This window comes from Mobula hypostoma, chromosome 11 (assembly GCF_963921235.1).
Source record: "Mobula hypostoma chromosome 11, sMobHyp1.1, whole genome shotgun sequence".
Taxonomy (NCBI): Eukaryota; Metazoa; Chordata; class Chondrichthyes; order Myliobatiformes; family Myliobatidae; genus Mobula; species Mobula hypostoma.
The window spans coordinates 114,888,983-114,915,696 of record NC_086107.1 but is presented as its reverse complement, the minus strand read 5'-3'; the positions used below and the strand labels follow the sequence as shown (position 1 = coordinate 114,915,696).

At 54.4% G+C, this 26,714-nt stretch overlaps 1 protein-coding gene across 3 annotated transcripts; it reads left to right on the top strand.

Annotated features, from left to right (window-relative positions):
- Positions 1–409: 409 nt before the first annotated feature.
- On the top strand, positions 410–26,221 carry mapk7 (mitogen-activated protein kinase 7). 3 transcript variants are annotated; one of them, XM_063062976.1, is made up of 8 exons: positions 410–731; positions 5,643–5,777; positions 9,147–9,377; positions 9,549–9,714; positions 10,925–12,132; positions 15,830–16,731; positions 16,889–17,016; positions 24,560–26,221. In XM_063062976.1, exons 2-8 carry the CDS (start codon positions 5,672–5,674, stop codon positions 24,702–24,704), a joined length of 2,886 nt encoding a protein of 961 aa, XP_062919046.1. In that variant the 5' UTR covers positions 410–731; positions 5,643–5,671; the 3' UTR covers positions 24,705–26,221. The 3 variants fall into 3 exon arrangements, with proteins under 3 accessions (XP_062919046.1, XP_062919044.1, XP_062919047.1); XM_063062974.1 differs by having other exon boundaries at positions 415–731; positions 15,827–16,731; XM_063062977.1 differs by lacking the exons at positions 410–731; positions 5,643–5,777; positions 9,147–9,377 and having other exon boundaries at positions 9,585–9,718; positions 15,827–16,731.
- The last annotated feature ends 493 nt before the right edge of the window (positions 26,222–26,714 follow it).

Genomic DNA, 26,714 nt, shown 5'->3' with positions numbered 1-26,714 from the left:
CCAACAACTTGAGCTTCCCGAGGCTACTTCAGGATCCGCCCCCCTCCGGCAACGTTATCACCAATTCGTTAATACTGACAGCAATCGCGAATAGATAGGCTGTAAGAACTGTCTATCATCCGGGCGTATCCCGCCCTATGCTTGCTTCCTCATTGGTCAACGGTGTCAGACGCCACAATCCAATTGTTTGAGCCACCGGTCAACAAGAGTCAGGCCGACCAATCAGCCATAGTCATGTGACTATTTTAGTACCGCCCCTTTGCATCGATTGGTGAATGGCGATTCAAACTCTGCCACCGATTGGCCGACTGCCTATCGCACGTGCGCGGTGGGGGGGGTCACCGCCCGACGGGCTTTACATGGAGAGTCCTGAAAAAGGGTCTCAACGGGAAACGTCAATTGTTTATTCATTTTCGTAGATGTCGCCTGACCCGCTGAGTTCTTCCAGCATCTTGTGTGTGTTGCTCTGGAGTTCCAGCATCTGCAGACTTTCCCGAGTTTCTGCCTTCTATTCAAATAGAGCACCACGTGATGCCTCGGCGTAGGGCGGTCCCTGGCCGCCGATTGGTCGAGCGGCGCGGCAACTGCGTGCCTGATTGGACTTGCCGACAGCGCGTCAGTCCGAGGGAGGGGCGGGGCTGGCGGTTGCGATGGGAGCAGCCATGGCGGCGGCCGTGCGGCGAGGCGGGTGCCCGGGGCGGTGGCGGTGAGGCCTCGGGGAAACGAGTGAGGTAGGAGCGGGTGGCATGTGACGAGGGAAAGGTCGCATCTGCGGTAGCTGGCTCTGCGGGCTCTTAGCCAATCACCGTGAGGTACGGGTGGGGTCCTCGGTTTGTCGCTAGGGTAATTGGCCACTCACCTGATCAATGGAGTCACGGGGTCACTGGCCAATCACGTAAGGCTATTGACCATTCACAAGGAACCGATTGGTAGAACAACATGGCCACGAGGGTCATTGGTGAAACACAGGGGCCCAATGGCGGTCACTGGTCAGTCATTACCTAGTGATGTCACTGTCTCCTCATCATCCAATCACACTGGCTGCCTTGTAGGAGTCACTGAAGTTGATGGGGTGGGTTCAATAGGTATCAGATTCATTGGCCAACAACAGTAGACTAGACAAGACCATTAACGTGATCCTCCAGTTACTAAGGGTTATCAATGTCCCATTTCCCAGATCCTGACGTCACTGTTAGCTTTGTCAGCTCATTCCCTAAGAGGTGGGAGCAGAATTTGGCCATCTGGCCTATTAAATCTGCCCTGCCATTCAATCATGGTTGATCCTTTTGTTTTCTATTCTCCTCAACCCCATTTCCTGGCCTTCTCCCTGTAACCTTTGATACCATGTCCAATCAAGAACCTATCAACCTCTGCCTTAAATACACCAACCAACCTGGCCTCTGCAGCTGCATGTGGCAACAAAGTCCACAAATTCACCAGCATCTGGCCAAAGAAATCTCTCCACATCTCTGTTTTGAAAGGGTGAGTCTCTATCCTGAGGCTATGCCCTCTTGTCCTAGACTCTCCCACCATGGGAAACATCCTTTCCACATCTACTCTGTCTAGGCCTTTCAACATTTGAAAGGCTTCAATGAGATCCACCCTCATCCTTCTGAATTCCAGCAAGTACAGACCCAGAGCCACCAAGTGTTCCTCGGATGATAACCCTTTCATTCCTGGAATCAATGCAAACACATCTTTTCTAAGATGAGGGGCCCAAAGCTGTTCACAATACCCTTGAGAAGGTGGAGTTGGGGGGGGGGTGATGCCAATAATTATCATCCAACCCCACAATCATACCCTCCTCGAAACAATAGGGGTGAGACCCTGCACCACTTCTGCCCCTTTTGTGGGATCCTTTGGCATCATGGTCAGAGGGAGTTCCATTATATGGAAATAGCTCCAGTGGAGGGAGCATGGTATGCCTTCACCCACTGCCCTCATTTTGCTGGGTCTGGAGAAACACTGTGGTTAGAGAGGAGGTGTCAGAGTAGTCCGACAAGTGTGTATTTTGTAAGTTACTAATTTGCATCACTGATACAGTGCGAAAAACATGCCTCGCATATCTTTCATGCACATGCATTGAACTAGAACAAGGTAAACCATTAACAGAATAAAGTGTCACAACTACAGCGAAAGTTCTGTGCAGGCAGACAATATGGTCCAGGGGCCACAGTCATAGATTATGAGGTCTTGAGTCAATCTTATCATACCAGGGGAACATTCAGTAGTCTTATAACAGCAGGGTAGATGCTATGCCTCAGCCTGGTGGGACATGCTTGGAGGCTTTTGAATCTTCTGCCTGATGGGGAGGGGGAGAAGAATGTCTGAGGTGGGAGGGGACTGAGGCAGTGAGAAATGTCCATGGAGGGGATTCTGATTTCTATGATGTGGTGAGCTGTGTCCACAACTCCCTGTGGTTCCTTTTATAATTGGAAAGGGTTTATTATTGTCCCGTACTGAGATACAGTCAAAAAAAAACTTGTCTTGCACAGTGTTTGTTACACCGTACATTAAGCTACTACAAGGAAAACAATAACAGTGCAGAATAAAGTGTCACAGTTACAGTGCAGGCAGACAATAAGGTGTAAGGGCCACGATGAGGTCGATTGTGAGCTCAGGAGTCTGTCCTGTTATACGAGGGGGGTGTTCAGTCGTCTACGAGAGCGGGATTGGAGCTATCCTTGAGCCTGGTGAAAGGTGCTTTCAGGTGTTTGATCTTGTGTCCAGTGCAAGAAGGGAGACGAGAGGTTGTCTGGGGTGGGGGTCTTTGATTGTGTAGCTGTTTTCCTGAGGCGGCGGGAAGTGTAGACATGATGCATCTGGATAGGCGGCTTTCTGTGTTGTGTCAGTGAAAATTGGTGAGGGTTGATGGGGAGATGCCAAATTTCTTTAGTCTCCTGAGGAAGTACAGGCGTTGGTGAGCTTTCTTGGCCTTGACATCATCATGGTTGGACTACGAGAGGCTATTCGCTCCTTGGAATTTGAAACTCTGAACCCTCTCAGCTTCAGTCCCATTGATCTAGACAGGAGCATGTGCACGGCACACGCTTCCTGAAGAAATGACCAGCTCTTTGGTTTTGCTGACAAAGAAGAGAAAGGTTACCAAGGCATCATGGCAGGAAGCTCCCTATCTCCTTCTTGTACAGTAATTCATCATGGTTATTGAAGATATGGCCCACCTCAGTGGTGTCATCTGCAGCCTTGTCATAGACGTCTGGCCATGCACAGACGTATAGGGAGTATGGTGTAGACATGAGAGTGTAGGGAGTAGAGGAGAGGGCGAGTGGTGGTGCGCCCACGTTGAGAACTTCTGTAGCAGAGGTGTTGTTGCTACTTGTTATGGTCGGTTGGTCAGGAAGCCCTCAACGTGCTCGCTGTCTAGTTTGTACGAGGACTAGGCCCCAAACCACGGTGTTGCCTGTTTACAGCTGCCGGGAAGGAGGCATGAGAACCGGTGCGCTCCATCAGGGGCCAGTGTGACGCATCGTCCAGTTTGGAGTCAATGCCCCCCCCCCCCCCCCCCCGTGTTCGCTCAGCAGAAGACGAGCTGTGTTGTGGGTACTTGCCCCATGCACCAGATTGGGCCTCACCCATGTCTCATGTATTCCTGCTCCTCTACTGTACTAGTTCTCAGGGTGGATATACGTGTATATAATTTCCCTCCCTCCCCCACGGAAGATTACAATCTGTAATCCATTGTGTCCACTGTACAGGGGCTGGTCTATACAGCTTCACCAGAGCTCTGATGGCCGGTCTTTCTTGTCGGGGACGTAGGGTTGGACTTTGAGTTGTGTGTGTGTGTGTCTGTCTGTCTCTGTGTGTGTCTGTGTGTGTGTATCTATCTATATGAAACACTCTGGTTCTGTCGGCTGTGTAACTCTAGGGGAGACAATCTCTGGCCCCGCCAAACGTGTGAGACTGGGGTGTGAGCGTTTGTGTGGATGCTGGGTGATCTGTTATCCTGTTACAAATCAGTACCTCGAAATTACAGACAGTGCACTTCATAGAATTAAATGATTTAGCTTTATAATTCTTAATTTGACTAAAGGAAAAAGTAAAGAGAAAGCAAAAAAAAGGGCCCATTTTAATGAAACAATCTAATGTGCACAAGTTGGATTTACTTGACGCAGCAGGCCAGGCAGCACCTCTTCCTAGAGATGCTGCCTGGCCTGCTGCGTTCACCAGCAACTTTTATGTGTGTTGCTTGAATTTCCAGCATCTGCAGAATTCCTGTTGTTTGGATTTACTTGATTTACTTTTTAATTTATTATTATGTTTTATTTTATTTATTATTTTTTCTCTCTCTGCTAGATTATATATTGCACTGAACTGCTGCTGCTGAGTTAACAAATTTCACGTCACATGCCGGTGATAATAAACCTGATTCTGATTCCGGAGCTCACAGTTTCCCCTTCACCGAATCTCCTTCGATCTCCTTGGCCTTCGTCGGATCGTGGCCCTGCTCCGGGTCGAGTCCTATGACTCTTCTCTCCGGCGTCTTCTCCCTTCATCCTGCGCTGAACGAAAGCCCAGCTCACCCCAGTGTCAGGCACACAACACAAAAACAGACTCCATTCATTGGATGGCTCACGTTCCAAAGCACCAGTTATCTCGAACCGTAACCCAAACACTGCTTCTACAGACAGACCATTCCGTTAGCAGTCAAACCTTTCCCAGGGTGTTTATATATATATACATTTATGTAAAAAGTTAAATTAAATAAGTGGAGTGAAAAGAGGAACAAAGTGGTGAAGTAGTTTTCATGGGTTCAGTGTTCACTGCCCATTCAGTAATCTGATTGCAGAGGGGAAGAATTTATGAAATTATCAGGAGTGTAAACAGAGTAGACAGTCAGAATCCTCTTTCCTCCATGAGTGGGAGTGTCAAACACGGAGGGGAATTGGTCTAAGGTGAGTGGGGCTAGTTCAGAGGAGATGGGCGGAGCAAGCTTTTTCCCACCCAGAGTGTGATGGGCCCAGAATGTGCCGTCAGGGGTGCTGGTGAAGGCAGACAATGGCAGTTTTAAGAGGCTTTTAGATGTACACGTGAATATTAGAAATAGAATTAATTTATTACTGTCACATGTACCAAGATATAGTGAAAAACTTTTCTTACATACCGTTCATACAAATCAGATCGTTACACAGTGCATCGAGGTAGTACAAGGTAAAACAATACAAAATGCAGAATAAAGGGTTACTGCTACAGAGAGAGTGCAGTGCAGGGACCACGGGCAGGTAGATTGTGAGGTTAAGGTCTATTTTATCGTACCAGTGGTCTGGTCAATAGGGTTAGAAGAGTAGGGTAGCTGCCCTTGAGCCTGCTGGTATCTGCTTTCAGGCTTTTGGATAGTTTGCCTGATGGGAGGGGAGAAGGGTGGATGTCTGGGGTGGGTGGGGTCGTCAATTATGCCGTCTGCTTTACAGAGGCAGCGGGAAATGGAGACAGAGGGGAGGCAGGTGTCCATGGTGTGCTGAACTGTGTCCACAACTCTCTGCAGCCGTCACGTGTGTATTTAACGTGAAAAATGTCTTGGTGGCTCTGGAATTCAGGGATGGAAATCATGATGTCCTGGTACATACCCACATTACAAAAAGCATTGGATAAATCCCTGGAAACTAACCATATTTGTGTCCTAGGTCAATGAGGGAAGCCAAGGAGGAACTTTATGAGGTCACAACAGATATCTGTGTCGTCGTCAGCCAAGGGCGAGAGGAGGGCCGTTCTTGAGCCTTTATCAAGTACAGCAGTAAGGACATTCGAGGAAACTACAGGTCAGTGAGTCTAACACCAGTAGTATGGAAGTACAGAGAGGGTTCTGATGGGTATGATATAATGAAAGACGATAGAGGACCTTGTGCGTGGGAAATTGTGTCCCACAGATTTGTTTGTGTCTTCACAAGAGATGACAGAGGACCGACGAGGGCCGGGTGGTTGTCCATACAGACTTTGACAAGATCCCGCATCATACGCCGGTCTGGAGGTGAGAGCCCGGAAGATCCTGGGGCCGCAGACATAAAATTGTCTCAGTGGGAGGGGAGAGAGTGGAGGGTTGCTTCTCAGACTGGAGTCCTGTGTGGGGCTCTCTGTCGTTTGTCATCTACGTTAATGGTCTAGATGACAACAGTCACGGTGAGTAAGTTCAGAATCAGGTTTGTTATTCACTGACACACATTGTGAAATTTGTAGTTTTGTGATGGCACTGCAGTCAGTACAATTGCCATAAATAACAACAAATAAATATATATTGCAAAAGAGGAATAGCACAGAAGTGTTCACGGACCGTTCAGAAATCTGACTGCAGAGGGGATGGAGGTGAGTGTCTTCAGGCTCCTGTACCTCCTCCCTGATGCAGTAATGAGTAGAGAGCATGTCCGGGTAGTAAAGGTCCTTAGTGATTGATGGCGTCTTCTGCCTCTCGATGGTGGGGAGGGTTGTGCCCGTGATGGAGCCAACAGCCTACAGCCCTCTGCAGCCTTTTGCGATTGTGTACATTGTGGCCTCCGCAGCAGACGGTGCTGCGAGCAGTCAGCATAGTGTCCACTGTACATCTGCGGGGGACACACCAATTCCAAAACTCCTAGAGCTGTTGGCATGCCTTCTTCATGACTGTATCAATGTGTTCGGCCCAAGACAGAACCTCTGAGATGATAATGCCCAATAACTTGAAGCTGAACACCATTTCCACTATATTCCTCGCCCCCTTGTCCCCCTCTCCTCTCCTTATATATATATAATATTCCGTCTGGGTAGCCTCCAACCTGATGGCATGAACATTGACTTCTCTAACTTCCGCTAAGGCCCCACCTCCCCCTCGTACCCCATCTGTTACTCATTTTTATGCACACATTCTTTCTCTCACTCTCCTTTTTCTCCCTCTGTCCCTCTGAATATACCTCTTGCCCATCCTCTGGGTCACCCCCCCCCCCGTCTTTCTTCCCGGACCTCCTGTCCCATGATCCTCTCGTATCCCCTTTTGCCTATCACCTGTCCAGCTCTCGGCTCTATCCCTCCCCCTCCTGTCTTCTCCTGTCATTTTGCATCTCCCCCTCCCCCTCCAGCTTTCAAATCCCTTACTCACTCTTCCTTCAGTTAGTCCTGACGAAGGGTCTCAGCCTGAAACGTCGACTGTACCTCTTCCTATAGATGCTGCTTGGCCTGCTGCGTTCACCAGCAACTTTGATGTGTGTTGCTTGAATTTCCAGCATCTGCAGAATTCCTGTTGTTTTGTTACCATTTCCACCGCTGACTTTCGATATGGACTTGAGCGTGTTCTCGCAACTTCTCCTTCCTGAAGTCCACAATCAATCTCTCGGTCTTACTGACGAAAGTTGTTGTTCAGACAAAACTCAATCAGCCAATCAACCTCACCCCTGTACGCCTCCTCGTTGCCATCTGAGATTCTGCCAACATCAGATCAAAATCGATGGTGCAGTGGACAGTGAAGAGGCTTCTCTGAATCTGCTGGGGATGTGGGCCAAGGAGTAGCAGATGGAGTTTCGCTCGGACTAGTGTGGGGAGTTGCAACTTGGGAAGACAAACCGGGGACTTCACACAGTGAGCGACAGGGCTGTGCGAGGTATTGTAGAACAGAGAGACATTCGGAATAGGTACATGGTTCCCTGAAAGTGGTGTTGGAAGTAGACAGGATAGGGTTGGGATGCCAAGATCAGACAAAGGTTAATGGCCAGATCCTTAGCAGTGTGGAGGGACAGAGGGATCTGGGAATACATGATCATAGATCCCTCAAAGTTGCGTGCAAGTTGATAGAGTGATTAAGGAGGTGTATTTGTTTTGGCCTTCATTTGTTGAGATATTGAGTTAAAGGGCCACAAGGTAATGTAGCTCTATAAAACCCTGGTTACACTACAGTTGGAATATTGTGTTCAGATCTGATCACCTCACTTAAGGAAGGATGCAGAGAAGGTGCAGAGGATATTTACCAGGACACTGCCTGGGTGAGAGAGCATGTTGTATGAGGGTAGATGGAGCGAAGACAGTGTCAGGAGACTTGATAGAGGTGTACAAGATGATAAGAGGCACAGATGACAAGTATAGTAGGAGATTTTTTCCCCCAGGGTGGAAGTGGCCGATACGAGATGGCATAATTATAAGGTGACTGGAGAAAAGTATAGTGGGGAATGTCAGAGGTAGTTTTCTCACACAGAGGGTGGTGGGTGTATGGAACACACTGTGACAGAGGCAGATACATTAGGAGAATATATGGATGATAGAAAGTGGAGGGTTGTGTGGGAGGGAAGGGTTTGATTAATCTCAGAGTAGATTAAAATATCAGCATAACATTGTGGTCCATTGGGCCTGTACTGTTCTGGAATGTTCCATGTAACATTGCAGTTCAACAAACCATTCCTGAGACCAAACTTCAAGTATTGCATTCAGTTTTGATCGTCCTGCTGTAGGAAGGCTGGGATTAAGCTGGAGAGGAAACAGAAAATATTTACATGGACGTTGCTGGGACTGGAGGGTGTAGTTATAAGGAGAGAATGTACAGGCTGGGACTGTTTTCCCTGGAGTGAAGGAGGTTGAGGAGAATTGACAGAGGTTAATAAAATCACTAGGGGGGTATAGAAAAGATGGACAGTCACAGTCTTTCTCACCCAGTGTCTAAACCCTGAAGATACAGATTTAAAGTGACGGAGGAAGGATTTAAAGTGGTCACTTTTTCACCCAGAGTCTGGTCCGTCTTGGAGTGAGCTGCCGGAGGAAGGTGTTGATACAGGTGCATTAATAACATTCACACTCAGGTAGGTACATGGATAGGAAAGATACAGGGAACAGGGGCCAGACGTGCAAGTGGAACTGGCTCAGATGGGAATCTGGGTCAGCAAGTTTGGATCGGCCAAAGGCTGAGAACAGGGGTGGCGGAAATCCCTCAAGGAGGCTTGTGAGGGACAATGCCCTGATCAGGTAGGCCTCCGTCAAAGGGCAGATCCTTCAGAGAGGGGAGGGAGAACCCTCACAGGTGGAGGTCCCTTTAAGAGAAGATCCTTCAGGGAGTGGAAAGAGATTCCCTGGCGATGTCCAAGAGATTCCTCATAGGAGAGGTCCTTGGGGAGGGAGATCCCTTGGGTTTGTAAGTGCATTCTCGCCAATCCCTCACTGCCCCCCTCTCGCCCCTGCAGGACTGGGGAGGATGGCAGAGGAGCGGCGGGGGGAGGGGGAGGAGGAGGAGGAGAGGGCTTCAGCACTGGACGAGGCGGCGAGGAGACGATGCACGGCAGCACAGAACCTCGCCTTCCTGAAAGCACGTTCCATGGACGTCACATTTGAGGTGGGAGAGGATTACCAGGTCCTGCAGACCATTGGCACAGGCGCCTACGGAGTGGTGACCTCGGCACGTCACCGGCAAACAGGTAGGAGAGATCCCTCACCTCGCCCCCTCGTCCCCCTCTCCTCTCCCCTTGGCTTGTCCCCATATCTTCCTCCCCTTCCTATCCCAGCAACACCCGACTCTCATTCTGCTTATCCCACCCGGCACTCCACCCCCACATCCCAGAGCTGACCCCTGCCCTCTGCCCTCACAGGCCAGCTGGTCGCCATCAAGAAGATCCCCAATGCCTTTGACGTGGTGACCAACGCCAAGCGCACCCTCCGCGAGCTGCAGATCCTCAAGCACTTCAAGCACGACAATGTCATCGGCATCAGGGACGTCCTGAAACCACCGGGCAGCCTGGCTGATTTCCGAAATGTGTAGGTAGGGGAGGAGGGAGAGAGTGCTGGGGGGGAGTGAGAGGGAAGGTGGAAGGAGTGGAGAGGGGTGGAAAGGGTGTGTTAGTGGGAGGACGGGTCATTCTGGAGCCCTCGGGAAGCCTGGCCAACCCCCTCCATGTGTAGGAGGGGGAGCAAGTGTGGGATTGGGAAGGGAGAGAAGTAAAGGGGAGGGACAGTGGAGGAGGGAGATAGTTGTGATGGGAGGGGGATGAGGAAATGGAATTGATGGCTTTGTGGCCAAGTTTGGGAAGGATACAAAGATGGGTAGAGCGTCAGGTAGTGTTGAGGAAGCAGGGAGTCTGTAGAGGGATTTAGGAAGGTTAGCAGAACGGGCAAAGAAGTGGCAGATGGAATACGGCGTAGGGAAGTGTGTGGCCTTGCACTTTGATAGAAGGAGTAAAGGCATAGACTGTTCTCTAAACAGAGAGAAAGTTCAGAAAGCAGAGGTGCAAAGGGACTCGGGAGTCCTCGTGTAGGGTTCCCTAAAGGTTAACTTGCAGGTTGAGTCAGTGGTGAGGAAGGCAAATGCAATGTTAGCATTCATTTTGAGTGGACTGGTACATAAAAGGATGTAATGCTGAGCCTTTATAAGGAATTAGTCAGACCACACTTGGAGTATTGTGAGCAGTTTTGGGTGCCGGCATTGGAGAGGGACCGGAGGAGGTTGGTGAGAATGATTCTGGGAACAAAAGGGTTAATGTGTTTGATGGCACTGGTCTGTGTTCACTGGAGTTTAGAAGAATGGGGGGAGTTTGGATTGAAAAACCCAGACGGAATGGATGTGGAGAGGATGTTTCCGATAGTGGGGAGTCAAGGACCGGAGGGCACAGCCTCAGAAGGGAAGGATGTTCCTTTAGAACAGAGATGAGGAGGGACCTCTTTAGCCAGAGGGTGGGGAATCTGTGGAATTCGTTGCCACAGGCAGCTGTGGAGGACAAGTTACTGAGGTTTGCTTGGTTCCTGATTAGTAAGGGCATCAAAGGTTATGGGGAGAAGGCAGGAGAATAGCGTTGAGGAGAAGAATAAATCTGCCATGATGGAATGACAGAGCAGACTCGATGGGCCAAATGCTCCTATCTTGTGGGGAAAGGGGAGGGAACTGTTGCGAGCCCTGGATTGCCGGTTCCTGTCTCACTCTCTCCCCTCTGTCCCCACTCTTTATCTCTATTTCTGTTCCTGCCTGCCCCAGTTACGTGGTGCTGGACCTGATGGAGAGCGACCTTCACCAGATCATCCATTCCCCGCAGCCCCTCACGCTCGAGCACTCCCGGTACTTCCTCTACCAGCTCCTTCGGGGCCTCAAGTACATCCACTCAGCCCGCGTCGTCCACCGCGACCTCAAGCCCGGGAACCTGCTGGTCAACGAGAACTGCGAGCTGAAGATCGGCGATTTCGGCATGGCGCGCGCCCTTCGCCGCGGAGGCAGTTCATCCTCCTCCTCCACCGCCTCCTCCCAGCAGCCCTTCCTGACAGAGTACGTGGCCACCCGGTGGTATCGAGCGCCCGAGCTCATGCTCTCGTTCCCCGGTTACGGGAGTGCGGTGGACTTGTGGTCTGCCGGCTGCATCTTTGCCGAGATGTTGGCCCGTCGGCAATTGTTCCCCGGCAAGAACTACCTCCATCAGTTGCAGCTGATCCTGGCTGTGCTGGGCACCCCCTCCGATGACCTGGTGGCCTCGGTGGGGGCTGAGAGGGTGAGGTCCTACCTGAGGGGCCTGCCCCGCCGTAAGCCTGTCCCCCTCGCGTCCCTCTTCCCCGGGGCCCAACCCCAAGCCCTGGACCTCCTGGGTCGCCTGTTGAGGCTGGACCCCCGTGAGCGTCCCACGGCGGCACAGGCCCTGGCCCACCCCTTCCTGGCCCAGTACCACGACCCCCAGGACGAGCCTGAGTGCTCCCCACCCCTGGAGCTGGACGAGCCACCTGAGGGAGCCGGCAGGGAAGAGCTGAGGGAGGCAGTGGGCCGTGAGATTGCCGAGTTCCACCGACGCCGTCAGCGCCGGGGGGCCGAGCTCAGGCCGGTGGTCCCTCCTCTGCCATCATCTTCCTCTTCCTCTTCCAATGCTGCCCCTTCCTCCCGGGACGTGGAGATGGCCGGAGTGTCCCGTCAAGCCCTCCCTGTCCCCGCTTCCCACCCAGTCCCCGTCTCGCACACCATCCCCATCTCCCGTCCTGTCTCTCGGCCCGCCCCCAGCGAGGAGCCAGCAGTCTGGGAGCAGCGTAGGCAGCGACATTCAGAGGACGAAGAGGAGAAGGAGGAGAGGGGTGCTGAGGTGGAGGAGGAGGAGGAGACACCAACATCCCGGGTCGAGGGCAGGAAAGATGGAGGCATCTCAGCTGACACGAAAGCAGCTCTGAAGGCGGCCCTGTTGAAATCAGCACAGAGACAGAGAAACCGAGGTGAGTGGAGGGCAGGGAGGGGGGAGGGAGGGGAAAGATGAGAGGGTTTGAGGGAGATTGATGGGAGAGAAAGGGAAGGGAATGAAGAGGGCTTGAGAGAGGGAGGATTCAGGGGGTTGAGAAGAATGGAGGGGGTTTGAGGGGTGGAGAAAGGGATGCAGTGGTGTGAAGGAGGGGACAGTGGGAGAGGTATTGGATTCGAGGGGAGGGAAGGAGGATTTAGGGCAGGAGGAAAGGGTTGGGAGGAAGGACAGGGAAACAGGGGTAAGGGGAACATATTGGGAGGGGAGGAAAGGGACGGGGAAGAAGGGGGGAGGACTAACGGGTGAGGGGAGGGTGTGTAGGAGGGGAAGGGAAAGTTGGAGGGGAGAAAATGGACAGGAAGGGAGAGGAGCAGAGGGGCAGGAAATGGGGAAGGGATGAATTGTGATAGGGAGGTGGGGGAAAGAGGGAAGGGACAGGAAAGGGAGCTGAGGGAGAGAAGGGATTTGAGGGGGAAAGGGAGTGTAAAGCATGGGTTCGAAGGGGAGGAAAAGAAACAAAGGAAGAAGGGAGAAAAAGGGGAGGAGGAAAGCAGTGAAGAGAAAGTAGGGGAAATAGAGAGTGCAGTTGCTCTCAGTAACGAGTGTACTGTTGTACAGGTGGACTCAGTAACAGGTGTACTGTTGTACAGGTGTACTGTTGTACAGGTGGACTCAGTAACAGGTGGACTGTTGTAGAGGTGTACTCAGTAACAGGTGTACTGTTGTACAGGTGGACTCGGTAACGGGTGTACTGTTGTACAGGTGGACTCGGTAACGGGTGTACTGTTGTACAGGTGGACTCGGTAACGGGTGTACTGTTGTACAGGTGGACTCGGTAACGGGTGTACTGTTGTACAGGTGGACTCAGTAACAGGTGTACTGTTGTACAGGTGTACTGTTGTACAGGTGGACTCAGTAACAGGTGGACTGTTGTAGAGGTGTACTCAGTAACAGGTGTACTGTTGTACAGGTGGACTCGGTAACGGGTGTACTGTTGTACAGGTGGACTCGGTAACGGGTGTACTGTTGTACAGGTGGACTCGGTAACGGGTGTACTGTTGTACAGGTGGACTCAGTAACAGGTGGACTGTTGTACAGGTGGACTCAGTAACAGGTGTACTGTTGTACAGGTGGACTGTTGTAGAGGTGGACTCAGTAACAGGTGTACTGTTGTACAGGTGGACTCAGTAACAGGTGGACTGTTGTACAGGTGGACTCAGTAACAGGTGTACTGTTGTACAGGTGGACTGTTGTAGAGGTGGACTTGGTAACAGGTGTACTGTTGTACAGGTGGACTCAGTAACAGGTGGACTGTTGTACAGGTGTACTGTTGTACAGGTGGACTCAGTAACAGGTGGACTGTTGTACAGGTGGACTCAGTAACAGGTGGACTGTTGTACAGGTGGACTCAGTAACAGGTGGACTGTTGTAGAGGTGGACTCAGTAACAGGTGGACTGTTGTACAGGTGGACTCAGTAACAGGTGGACTGTTGTAGAGGTGTACTCAGTGACAGGTGGACTGTTGTACAGGTGGACTCAGTAACAGGTGGACTGTTGTAGAGGTGTACTCAGTAACGAGTGTACTGTTGTACAGGTGGACTCAGTAACAGGTGGACTGTTGTAGAGGTGGACTCGGTAACAGGTGTACTGTTGTACAGGTGGACTGTTGTAGAGGTGTACTCAGTAACGAGTGTACTGTTGTACAGGTGGACTGTTGTACAGGTGGACTCAGTAACAGGTGGACTGTTGTAGAGGTGTACTCAGTAACGAGTGTACTGTTGTACAGGTGGACTCAGTAACAGGTGGACTGTTGTAGAGGTGTACTCAGTAACAGGTGTACTGTTGTACAGGTGGACTGTTGTAGAGGTGTACTCAGTAACGAGTGTACTGTTGTACAGGTGGACTCAGTAACAGGTGGACTGTTGTAGAGGTGGACTCAGTAATAGGTGTACTGTTGTACAGGTGGATTGTTGTACAGGTGGACTCAGTAACAGGTGTACTGTTGTACAGGTGGACTGTTGTAGAGGTGTACTGAGTAATAGGTGTACTGTTGTACAGGTGGACTCAGTAACAGGTGTACTGTTGTACAGGTGGACTGTTGTACAGGTGTACTCAGTAACAGGTGGACTCGGTAACGGGTGTACTGTTGTACAGGTGGACTGTTGTAGAGGTGTACTCAGTAATGAGTGTACTGTTGTACAGGTGGACTCAGTAACAGGTGTACTGTTGTACAGGTGGACTGTTGTAGAGGTGGACTCAGTAATAGGTGTACTGTTGTACAGGTGGATTGTTGTACAGGTGGACTCAGTAACAGGTGTACTGTTGTACAGGTGGACTGTTGTAGAGGTGTACTGAGTAATAGGTGTACTGTTGTACAGGTGGACTCAGTAACAGATGTACTGTTGTACAGGTGGACTGTTGTACAGGTGTACTCAGTAACAGGTGGACTCGGTAACGGGTGTACTGTTGTACAGGTGGACTGTTGTAGAGGTGTACTCAGTAATGAGTGTACTGTTGTACAGGTGGACTTGGTAACGGGTGTACTGTGGGGGCAGGACACAGCAACCAGCTCCCTGGTACGGGATCTGGCTCTGTGGCTCAGAAGGATCGTGGGGAGAAGAGGAGAGCAGTGACAGGGAACTCACTAGTCAGAGGAGCAGATAGGAGATTCTGTGACAGGAAAGAGACACACGGATGGTATGTTGCCTCCCAGGTGCCAGGGTCTGGGGTGTCTCAGATTGCGTCCACAGCATTCTAAAGGGGGAGGGTGAACAGCTGAAAGTCGTGGTACACATTGGTACCAACGCCATAGTTAGGAAGAGAGATGATATCTTGAAGAGAGAATGCAGGGAGTTAAGGGAGATGCTGAAACAGAGGATCTCCAGGGTAGTAATCTCTGAATTGATGCCCATGCCACGCACCGGTGAGGGTCAAACTCGGATGATTTGGTAAATTAATGCATGGCTGAGGATCTGGTGCAGGGGGCAGGGTTTCAGATTTGTGGATCATTGGGATCTCTTCCGGAGAAGGTGTGGCATGTAAAAAAAGGTGTGTTGCACTGAACTTGAGGGGACCAATACCTTTTGCAGGTAGATTTGCGAGAGCTTTGGGGGGAGTTAAGCCAGTTTGGGAGGGCGATGGGAACGAGAGTGATGGTTCAGAAGATGTACAGGTAGGTGCAGCGTGTAGAGAGACTTGAGGAAGGATAGGTACTGGGGAACAGCATCATGGCTGCAGAAAGGGAAGATGTTGAGGCAGGTTAATGCACTGAGTGAATGCGGGTGGAAATCAGAAACGGGGAGAGCAAAATCACTCGAGTAGGAGCATTCTGTAGATCCTCCAAAAGCAACAGAGACACGAGGAACAGATCGGGAGGTAAGATTTTGGGAAGTACAAAGATAACAGGATTGTTGCCATGAGAGATGTCAGCATCCGGAGGGCAAAAGGTTTAGATAAGGTGGAATTTGATAGCTGTGTCCAGAAAGATCCCTGCCACCGTCAGCGGACAGGCCAGCTCGGTGATGTGTGGAACTCCGTTCTGTGGTGTTGGGGGCAGTTGAGGGGTAGATGCACGAGGGCATTTAAGAAGCAGAGCCCAGGAACCCAGGCACCTGCTGCCCCTGCAGGGTTTCAGTGGCCCCCTAGTTACGGAAACCCTCTTCCCCCAACAGCAGAAGCGTCCGCCTGCGTGCAGGAGATGGCGGAACTGCGGCGGCCGGTGACGGCCCAGGAGCGGCAGCGGGAGCGCGAGGAGAAGCGGCGGCGGCGGCAGGAGCGTGCCCGTGAGCGCGAGCGGCGGCAGAGGGAGCGCGAGAGGCGGCAGCTGAAGGAAGGCGACGTGCTGGGTGGCGTGGTCCTCAGCCAGGGCGACAAGAGCCTGCTGCAGCGCTGGATGCGCATGACGGAGGCCGGGCTGGGACCGGCGGGGGCTACCCTCAACGGCACTGGGAACGGCTGCGGGCTGGGCAGGAGACCGGGCTTCGGACACGAGCAAGGACCGGGACTGCCACCACCCGCCGCGGCCGGGCCGGGGCTGGGTCCCCCTGCCCCCCAGGGACCGGGACAGGGTCCGACCCCCGTAGGCCCTGGGCTAGGAAGCAGACCGACACCAGGAACAGGATCGGGACTGGGACCAGCCCCAGCCACGGCGGGACCAGGGACGGATCCGGAGCTGCTGCCTCCCGTGGCTCTACCTCCTTTCTCGGGCTTTGGCGGCCCGGCCGAGCTGCCGTGTTGCTTCCCTGGGAACCCGTTCCAGCCCAACCGGGCGCTTGGATCCCGGCCACCCCCGCCCGCTCCTCCCCCAGCCCCCACGGCCTCCAACCCTGCCCTCGCCCACATACCCACCCCCGGGCGCCCGTTCGGGACGGGGGTGGGACAGGAGTGGGGCAGCACCGCACCCCTCTACCGGCCGGCGGCTTGGGACGGTCCCCACCCCCCTGAGGAGGAGCAGGGAGTCCCCGAGGCATCGAGAGGACCGGCGACTGAGCCACGACTAGGAAGTGAGGCTTCGGTGGTGGCTACTGCGGAGCAGGAGGATGTCAGCATGGTGACCCAGCAGCTGTCCAAGTCGCAGGTAAAGTGAGCGGGGCTTGACTGTCTGGGGGAAGAGGAGGCGGTCAGGTGGGGAGGTAGGGAAGGGGGTCACAGAGATGGGGAGGGAGGGTGTCACACAGTCAGAAGGGTGCATGCGGTGGAAGGTACCTCCCTGAACTTGTGCTTGCCCCCTCCAGGTGAAGGATCTGCTCCCGCCTGTTTTCTCAGTCACACCAAAGGGCAGTGGGGCAGGCTACGGAGTGGGCTTCGATCTGGAGGAGTTCCTCAATCAGTCTTTCGACATGGTGGGCGAGACCCAGGAAAGGTGAGTGATCCTCACACTGGTTCCACACCAACTCTACCCTGCCCTCGGTGTCACATTTCGGAAGTGATGGGGTGCTGTGGAAGGGGCTTCCTGTTCCCAAAGGAGTGTGTGATGGGACGGTGTGGAGGGAGATTCACTCTGTGTCTGATCCCGGGAGTGTGTGATGGGACGGTGTGGAGGGAGTTTCACTCTGTGTCTGACCCCGGGAGTGTGTGATGGGACGGTGTGGAGGGAGCTTCACTCTGTGTCTGACCCCGGGAGTGTGTGATGGGACGGTGTGGAGGGAGCTTCACTCTGTGTCTGACCCCGGGAGTGTGTGATGGGACGGTGTGGAGGGAGTTTCACTCTGTGTCTGACCCCGGGAGTGTGTGATGGGACGGTGTGGAGAGAGTTTCACTCTGTGTCTGACCCCTGGAGTGTGTGATGGGACGGTGTGGAGGGAGATTCACTCTGTGTCTGACCTCGGGAGTGTGTGATGGGACGGTGTGGAGGGAGTTTCACTCTGTGTCTGACCCCGGGAGTGTGTGATGGGACGGTGTGGAGGGAGCTTCACTCTGTGTCTGACCCCGGGAGTGTGTGATGGGACGGTGTGGAGAGAGTTTCACTCTGTGTCTGACCCCTGGAGTGTGTGATGGGACGGTGTGGAGGGAGATTCACTCTGTGTCTGACCCCTGGAGTGTGTGATGGGACGGTGTGGAGGGAGTTTCACTCTGTGTCTGACCCCGGGAGTGTGTGATGGGACGGTGTGGAGGGAGTTTCACTCTGTGTCTGACCCCGGGAGTGTGTGATGGGACAGTGTGGAGGGAGATTCACTCTGTGTCTGACCCCGGGAGTGTGTGATGGGACGGTGTGGAGGGAGCTTCACTCTGTGTCTGACCCCGGGAGTGTGTGATGGGACGGTGTGTAGGGAGATTCACTCTGTGTCTGACCCCGGGAGTGTGTGATGGGACGGTGTGTAGGGAGATTCACTCTGTGTCTGACCCCGGGAGTGTGTGATGGGACGGTGTGGAGGGAGATTCACTGTGTCTGACCCTGGGAGTGTGTGATGGGACGGTGTGTAGGGAGATTCACTCTGTGTCTGACCCCGGGAGTGTGTGATGGGACGGTGTGGAGGGAGCTTCACTCTGTGTCTGACCCCGGGAGTGTGTGATGGGACGGTGTGTAGGGAGATTCACTCTGTGTCTGACCCCGGGAGTGTGTGATGGGACGGTGTGGAGGGAGTTTCACTCTGTGTCTGACCCTGGGAGTGTGTGATGGGACGGTGTGGAGGGAGCTTCACTCTGTGTCTGACCCCGGGAGTGTGTGATGGGACGGTGTGGAGGGAGTTTCACTCTGTGTCTGACCCCGGGAGTGTGTGATGGGACGGTGTGGAGGGAGATTCACTCTGTGTCTGACCCCGGGAGTGTGTGATGGGACGGTGTGGAGGGAGATTCACTCTGTGTCTGACCCCGGGAGTGTGTGATGGGACGGTGTGGAGGGAGTTTCACTCTGTGTCTGACCCCGGGAGTGTGTGATGGGACGGTGTGGAGGGAGATTCACTCTGTGTCTGACCCCGGGAGTGTGTGATGGGACGGTGTGGAGGGAGATTCACTCTGTGTCTGACCCCGGGAGTGTGTGATGGGATGGTGTGGAGGGTGTTTCACTCTGTGTCTGACCCCGGGAGTGTGTGATGGGACGGCGTGGAGGGAGTTTCACTCTGTGTCTGACCCCGGGAGTGTGTGATGGGACAGTGTGGAGGGAGTTTCACTCTGTGTCTGACCCCGGGAGTGTGTGATGGGACGGTGTGGAGGGAGTTTCACTCTGTGTCTGACCCCGGGAGTGTGTGATGGGACGGTGTGGAGGGAGATTCACTCAGTATCTGACCCCGGGAGTGTGTGATGGGACGGTGTGGAGGGAGATTCACTCTGTGTCTGACCCCGGGAGTGTGTGATGGGACGGTGTGGAGGGAGATTCACTCTGTGTCTGACCGCGGGAGTGTGTGATGGGACGGTGTAGAGGGACCTTCTCTCTGTGTCTGACCCCGGGAGTGTGTGATGGGACGGTGTGGAGGGAGTTTCACTCTGTGTCTGACCCCGGGAGTGTGTGATGGGACGGTGTGGAGGGAGTTTCACTCTGTGTCTGACCCCGGGAGTGTGTGATGGGACGGTGTGGAGGGAGATTCACTCAGTATCTGACCCCGGGAGTGTGTGATGGGACGGTGTGGAGGGAGATTCACTCTGTGTCTGACCCCGGGAGTGTGTGATGGGACAGTGTGGAGGGAGCTTCACTCTGTGTCTGACCCCGGGAGTGTGTGATGGGACGGTGTGGAGGGAGCTTCACTCTGTGTCTGACCCCGGGAGTGTGTGATGGGACGGTGTAGAGGGAGCTTCACTCTGTGTCTGACCCCGGGAGTGTGTGATGGGACGGTGTGGAGGGAGTTTCACTCTGTGTCTGACCCTGGGAGTGTGTGATGGGACGGTGTGGAGGGAAGATTCACTCTGTGTCTGACCACGGGAGTGTGTGATGGGACGGTGTGGAGGGTGTTTCACTCTGTGTCTGACCCCGGGAGTGTGTGATGGGACGGTGTGGAGGGAGGTTCACTCTCTGTCTGACCCTGGGAGTGTGTGATGGGACGGTGTGGAGGGAGATTCACTCTGTGTCTGACCCCGGGAGTGTGTGATGGGACGGTGTGGAGGGTGTTTCACTCTGTGTCTGACCCCGGGAGTGTGTGATGGGACGGTGTGGAGGGAGATTCACTCTGTGTCTGACCCCGGGAGTGTGTGATGGGACGGTGTGGAGGGAGTTTCACTCTGTGTCTGACCCCGGGAGTGTGTGATGGGACGGTGTGGAGGGAGTTTCACTCTGTGTCTGACCCCGGGAGTGTGTGATGGGACGGTGTGGAGGGTGTTTCACTCTGTGTCTGACCCCGGGAGTGTGTGATGGGACGGTGTGGAGGGAGATTCACTCTGTGTCTGACCCCGGGAGTGTGTGATGGGACGGTGTGGAGGGAGTTTCACTCTGTGTCTGACCCCGGGAGTGTGTGATGGGACGGTGTGGAGGGAGTTTCACTCTGTGTCTGACCTCGGGAGTGTGTGATGGGACGGTGTGGAGGGAGCTTCACTCTGTGTCTGACCTCGGGAGTGTGTGATGGGACGGTGTGGAGGGAGCTTCACTGTGTCTGACCCCGGGAGTGTGTGATGGGACGGTGTGGAGGGAGCTTCACTCTGTGTCTGACCCCGGGAGTGTGTGATGGGACGGTGTGGAGGGAGCTTCACTCTGTGTCTGACCCCGGGAGTGTGTGATGGGACGGTGTGGAGGGAGCTTCACTCTGTGTCTGACCCCGGGAGTGTGTGATGGGACGGTGTGGAGGGAGCTTCACTCTGTGTCTGACCCCGAGAGTGTGCGATGGGACGGTGTGGAGGGAGTTTCACTCTGTGTCTGACCCCGGGAGTGTGCGATGGGACGGTGTGGAGGGAGCTTCACTCTGTGTCTGACCCCGGGAGTGTGCGATGGGACGGTGTGGAGGGAGATTCACTCTGTGTCTGACCCCTGGAGTGTGTGATGGGACGGTGTGGAGGGAGTTTCACTCTGTGTCTGACCCCGGGAGTGTGTGATGGGACGGTGTGGAGGGAGATTCACTCTGTGTCTGACCCCGGGAGTGTGTGATGGGACGGTGTGGAGGGAGATTCACTCTGTATCTGACCCCGGGAGTGTGTGATGGGACGGTGTGGAGGGAGATTCACCCTGTGTCTGACCCCGGGAGTGTGTGATGGGACAGTGTGGAGGGAGATTCACCCTGTGTCTGACCCCGGGAGTGTGTGATGGGACAGTGTGGAGGGAGATTCACCCTGTGTCTGACCCCGGGAGTGTGTGATGGGACGGTGTGGAGGGAGATTCACTCTGTGTCTGACCCCGGGAGTGTGTGATGGGACGGTGTGGAGGGAGATTCACTCTGTGTCTGACCCCGGGAGTGTGTGATGGGACGGTGTGGAGGGAGCTTCACTCTGTGTCTGACCCCGGGAGTGTGTGATGGGACGGTGTGGAGGGAGATTCACTCTGTGTCTGACCCCTGGAGTGTGTGATGGGACGGTGTGGAGGGAGTTTCACTCTGTGTCTGACCCCGGGAGTGTGTGATGGGACGGTGTGGAGGGAGATTCACTCTGTGTCTGACCCCGGGAGTGTGTGATGGGACGGTGTGGAGGGAGTTTCACTCTGTGTCTGACCCTGGGAGTGTGTGATGGGACGGTGTGGAGGGAGATTCACTCTGTGTCTGACCCCGGGAGTGTGTGATGGGACGGTGTGGAGGGAGTTTCACTCTGTGTCTGACCCCGGGAGTGTGTGATGGGACGGTGTGGAGGGAAGATTCACTCTGTGTCTGACCACGGGAGTGTGTGATGGGACAGTGTGGAGGGAAGATTCACTCTGTGTCTGACCCCGGGAGTGTGTGATGGGACGGTGTGGAGGGAAGATTCACTCTGTGTCTGACCACGGGAGTGTGTGATGGGACAGTGTGGAGGGAGTTTTACTCTGTCTGACCCCGGGAGTGTGTGACGGGACGGTGTGGAGGGAACTTCACTCTGTGTCTGATCCTTTTTTTTCACAAAATTCTTTATTACAAATGTCGGTGCTATACAATATTTACAAAACCAGTGACTAACATATTTACTACACTACAAACAGACAATACATCTTAAACCAATATATTGCCATCCTCATCAATGATGGCATTTACACCCCGCGGAGCCCAACGGTCCCGGAACACCTCTACGGTCGCCGTGGACTGTGCGTATTCCTTTTCAATGTTCACCCGGGCACGAACATACCCCCTAAACATAGCCAGGCAGTCCGTCCGGGCAGAACCTCCTGCCACCCTTTTCCAGGAGCCACGGATGGCAATTTTCGCCAGCCCCAGGAGCAAGTTGACAAGGACATCCTCATCCCTCTGTGCCCCCCTCCTTACTGGATGACCATATATGAATAGGGTGGGACTGAAATGCAACCAGAAGGCGAGAAGCAGCCCACGCAAATACGCGAAAAGGGGCTGCAGCCCCACACACTCCACGTACATGTGGTACACGGTCTCCTCCAGCCCGCAGAAGTGACACGCGGCTGGGAGATCCGTGTACAGACTAAAGAACTTATTTCAGGGCACCGCTTTATGCAGCACCCTCCAGCCGAGATCCCCAAGGTGCATGGGGAGGACTCCCTTGTAAAGGGACTTCCATTGGGGACCCCCCTCACCTCCAGGTGGAAAGACCGACCGCCATGGCGTGTCGGGACGGTGGACAAGGGCTAGGAAGTGGAGGGTGTGGAGCAGCAGCCCATAAAGGTACCTCCTGCCTGCATCCCTGAATGGGATTGTGGGTGTCGATGAAAGACGGCTCAAGTTGTGTGGATTCGTCTCCCGGGTAAGGCTGCGGGGCCTGGGCCCGACGAGCAGCTCAGCCTGAGTCGATCCACACACCTGAGCCGCACCGACATCCGCTGAGGCAGGGCAAGGGTCGGCCAGGACCCCACCCTCTGCCAGAGGAGGGGATTCCCGGCCTGAGGCAACCATGTTCCAGACTCTCAGTAGGTCCTGATAGAAGCCGGGCAGCCTCTGCAAAGCAGCACGGCTAACGCCTGCCGGTGGTAGCTGCATATCTTCGTGAAGGCAGCAGCCCCTCCGGAGGAAGAAAGTCGCCAACACGTCCACTGAGAGGGTGCTCGGCGTACAAGAATCTCTGCAGGGTCCTGAGGCGGAGAGCCGCCAGTCGTGTGCGTACACACACCAGCGACTGTCCGCCCTCTCCTTCTGGGAGACTCAGAACCGCTGCAGAGACCCAGTGTTTCCTGTTTCCCCAGAAGAAGTCCACTAGCTTCCTCTGCATTCCCGCGACAAAAGGGGCAGGGGGGGCCAAGGTGACCATCCGGTACCACAACATGGAGGCCACCAGCTGGTTTATGACCACCACCCTGCCTCGATAGGAAAGCAGCCTGAGAAGGCCTGACCAGCGCCCCAGCCGGCCCATGACCTTTGTCTCCAGGTCCTGCCAGTTCGCCAGCCAGGTCTCCCCAGAAGGACTCAGGTAGACTCCCAGATAGAGAAGGCGTCTGGTGCTCCACTCAAAAGCTCTCATCTCCTCCAACAGGGAGTCCACCTGCCACTGGGCTACTAAGAGTCCGGAACATTTCGCCCAGTTGATCCTCGCGGAGGATGCCGTCGAGAAAACATCTTGGCACTCGCGCATCCTCCGCAGGTCACAGGGGTCTGTCATCATGAGGAGTACGTCATCGGCGTAGGCCGAGAGGACGACCCTCATGTCCGGTTCGCGCAGAACCAGACCTGTCAGCCTTCGCCGAAGAAGGCTGAGGAATGGCTCGACACAGATCGCATACAGTTGACCGGACATGGGGCACCCTTGACGCACTCCTCTTCGGAAGTGGATAGGTCCTGTCAATGATCCGTTAATCTTAACTAGGCACTCTGCGGCAGAGTACAGGAGCCGAACTCGGGCCACAAAGTGTAGTCCGAGCCCAAAAGCCTGCAGGGTGCCCAGCAGGAAACTGTGGTCCACCCGGTCAAACGCCTTCTCCTGGTCAAGAGAAAGAAACGCTGCCGGGGACCCAGTCTCCTGGAGCAGGTGGATCAGGTCCCGTACTAGGTGGACATTGTCCTGGATGGAGCGGCCCGGGACTGTGTAAGATTGGTCAGGATGGACCACCTGTCCAATTACCAAACCCAGACGGTTCTGATCCTGGGAGTGTGTGACGGGACGGTGTGGAGGGAGTTTCACTCCGTATCTAACCCCGGGAGTGTGTGATGGGACTGTGTGGAGGGAACTTCACTCTGTGTCTGATCCCGGGAGTGTGTGATGGGACGGTGTGGAGGGAGATTCACTCTGTGTCTGACCCCGGGAGTGTGCGATTGGACGGTGTGGAGGGAGTTTCACTCTGTGTCTGATCCCGGGAGTGTGCGATGGGACGGTGTGGAGGGAGCTTCACTCTGTGTCTGATCCCGGGAGTGTGCGATGGGATGGTATGGAGGGAGTTTCACTCTGTGTCTGACCCCGGGAGTGTGTGATGGGACAGTGTGGAGGGAGTTTCACTCTGTGTCTGATCCCGGGAGTGTGTGATGGGACGGTGTGGAGGGAGATTCACTCTGTGTCTGACCCCAGGAGTGTGTGATGGGACGGTGTGGAGGGAGATTCACTCTGTGTCTGACCCCAGGAGTGTGTGATGGGACGGTGCGGAGGGAGCTTCACTCTGTGTCTGACCCCGGGAGTGTGTGATGGGACGGTGCGGAGGGAGTTTCACTCTGTGTCTGACCCCGGGAGTGTGTGATGGGACGGTGTGGAGGGAGTTTCACTCTGTGTCTGATCCCGGGAGTGTGTGATGGGACGGTGTGGAGGGAGATTCACTCTGTGCCTGACCCCGGGAGTGTGTGATGGGACGGTGCGGAGGGAGTTTCACTCTGTGTCTGACCCCGGGAGTGTATGATGGGACGGTGTGGAGAGAGCTTCACTCTGTGTCTGACGTGACACTGTGAGTGTCTGATCGTGTTTCTTCCACCCCTCCCCTGCAGCCAGGCAGACTCTGCCCCCCTCTCTGCTTCGCTGCTGGCTGATTGGCTGGAGGTCCACCGGATGCATCCAGCTGAGATGGAATCCCTGCAGCAGGAATTACAGCTGGGATCCCCCATGAGCCTCTCCGACCTGGCCGATATATAGCCCCCCATCACGAGGGAAATGATCGTGACCTGGTTGGAATCCCTGCGAGCGAGGGAGGGTGTGTCGTAGTGCGGGACCCCCAGACTGACAGAACGGGACAGCAGCGGATTACCAGGCTGCGGATACAGGACCCCACTGGGAGCCAGAGGCCTTCCCACCACACACCTCCTTGAGCAGGAAGAGAGAGGGTGAAGCCTCACCAGAAAGAGTCATCTGCTCTGCGCCCAGGTCGCACACTGGAATCCTCGTCCGCAGGTTATGTGGGAGGGGACAGACACTTGACCAGATTCTGGGGAGGTGGTAGAGGCCACAGAGGGAGGATCTGGTAAATCTGCTGTGAGAAATCGTCCTTCCCACCCCACCCAGTGTTCTGCCCTGGGAAGGAGTAAGAACTCCACTCCAACCCTAGTGTAGACTTACTTAGCTGTACAGCACTGAAATAGGCCCTTCAGCCCATCAAATCTGTGCCTACACCACCCACTTGCCTGTCCCACATCGACCACTTCCTGGAGCAGATCGTCCCATTTACGAACCACCTCCAAAGTCCAGATGAAAAAGCTGCACTTCACGTCCCCTTTGGTTCTTCATTCCCCAACACTAGTAAAAGACTGTACACATTCACCCTATCTGTACCCCTCGTGGCTTTATACACCTCGGTCTCCTATGCCCCATGGAAGACAGCCCCGACCTGTCCTGTATCTCCTTACAACTCAGGGCACCGTGGGAGCGTAGCGGCTAACGGGACGTCAGTGCAGCCCGGGACTTTCCGGAGTACGGAGTTTAAATCCGGCGCCGTTTGTACATTGTCCCCCATGAGTTTGCGAGGACTTGCTCTAGTTTTCTCCCACAGTCCAAAGGCGTAAAGGTTAATTGGTCATTGTGAATTGTTGGCTGATTAGGCTAGTGTTATGTGGGTGGGTTGTTGGGTGGTACGGCTCGTTTGGCCTGTACCGCGCTGTACCTCTAAACGAAATAATTAAAACTTAACTAGTTCAACTACCCACTCCAGACTACTTGCTGAAGAATCTTTTCCTGCCGCCTCTCCAGTTTAAGTCCACCCTTTCAATAACCGGATAACCAGAACCGAGCAGCCTCACCAATTGTGAAACTGAAACGGGACGTCCCAACTCCTGTACTCAGTGCCCCCACAGCTGAAGGCCAATGTGTCAAACAACAGCATCATTGCTCTGTCTCCCCGTGGCCAGGCGTCTGCCCCGTGCTCCCAGGTGTCTGTCCCGTGCTCCCAGGCGTCTGTCCCGTACTCCCAGGGGTCTGCCCCGTGCTCCCAGGCGTCTGCCCCGTGCTCCCTGGCGTCTGTCCCGTGCTCCCAGGGGTCTGTCCCGTACTCCCAGGCGTCTGTCCCGTGCTCCCAGGGGTCTGTCCCGTACTCCCAGGCGTCTGTCCCGTGCTCCCAGGGGTCTGTCCCGTGCTCCCAGGCGTCTGTCCCGTGCTCCCAGGGGTCTGTCCCGTGCTCCCAGGCGTCTGTCCCGTACTCCCAGGCGTCTGTTCATCCAGCCGGGGGAACGGGAACTGCACAGAATATTCCCAAATGCTGCTTCTGCGACTGCAACATGACGTCCAGCCACGTTGGTGGGTGAGTTGGCCACTGTTTGGCCGAAGGATGTTGGGATGGAGAATAAAACAAACGGGTGCTCGCTGGCCCAAATGGATTTACTGAAGGACCACGTGCTGAAGACCCTTCATCCCACAAGTGTTTGCTAGCCTTCTCCTGGACAGATCAGCTCGTGTATTCCTGGGTCCCCACTGCCCCTGGTATGGGAGGTGGGAGGAGAGGGTGGGTGGGAAGACCCGAGCAAAGAAGGCAAGGCAACTGATGGAGGAGCGATGGAAGTTAAAACTGGTCGAAGGAAACGGGGCTGGAAGTCTATGGTGATCTCGGAGATGAGGAGGGTGTACGGATGCAAGTGGGTCTCAGAGTCAAGGTGGTGTGATTACAGAGACGGTGAGGAAAGGGGTCACGGAATCGGGGAAGGGTGTCAGAGTTGGAGA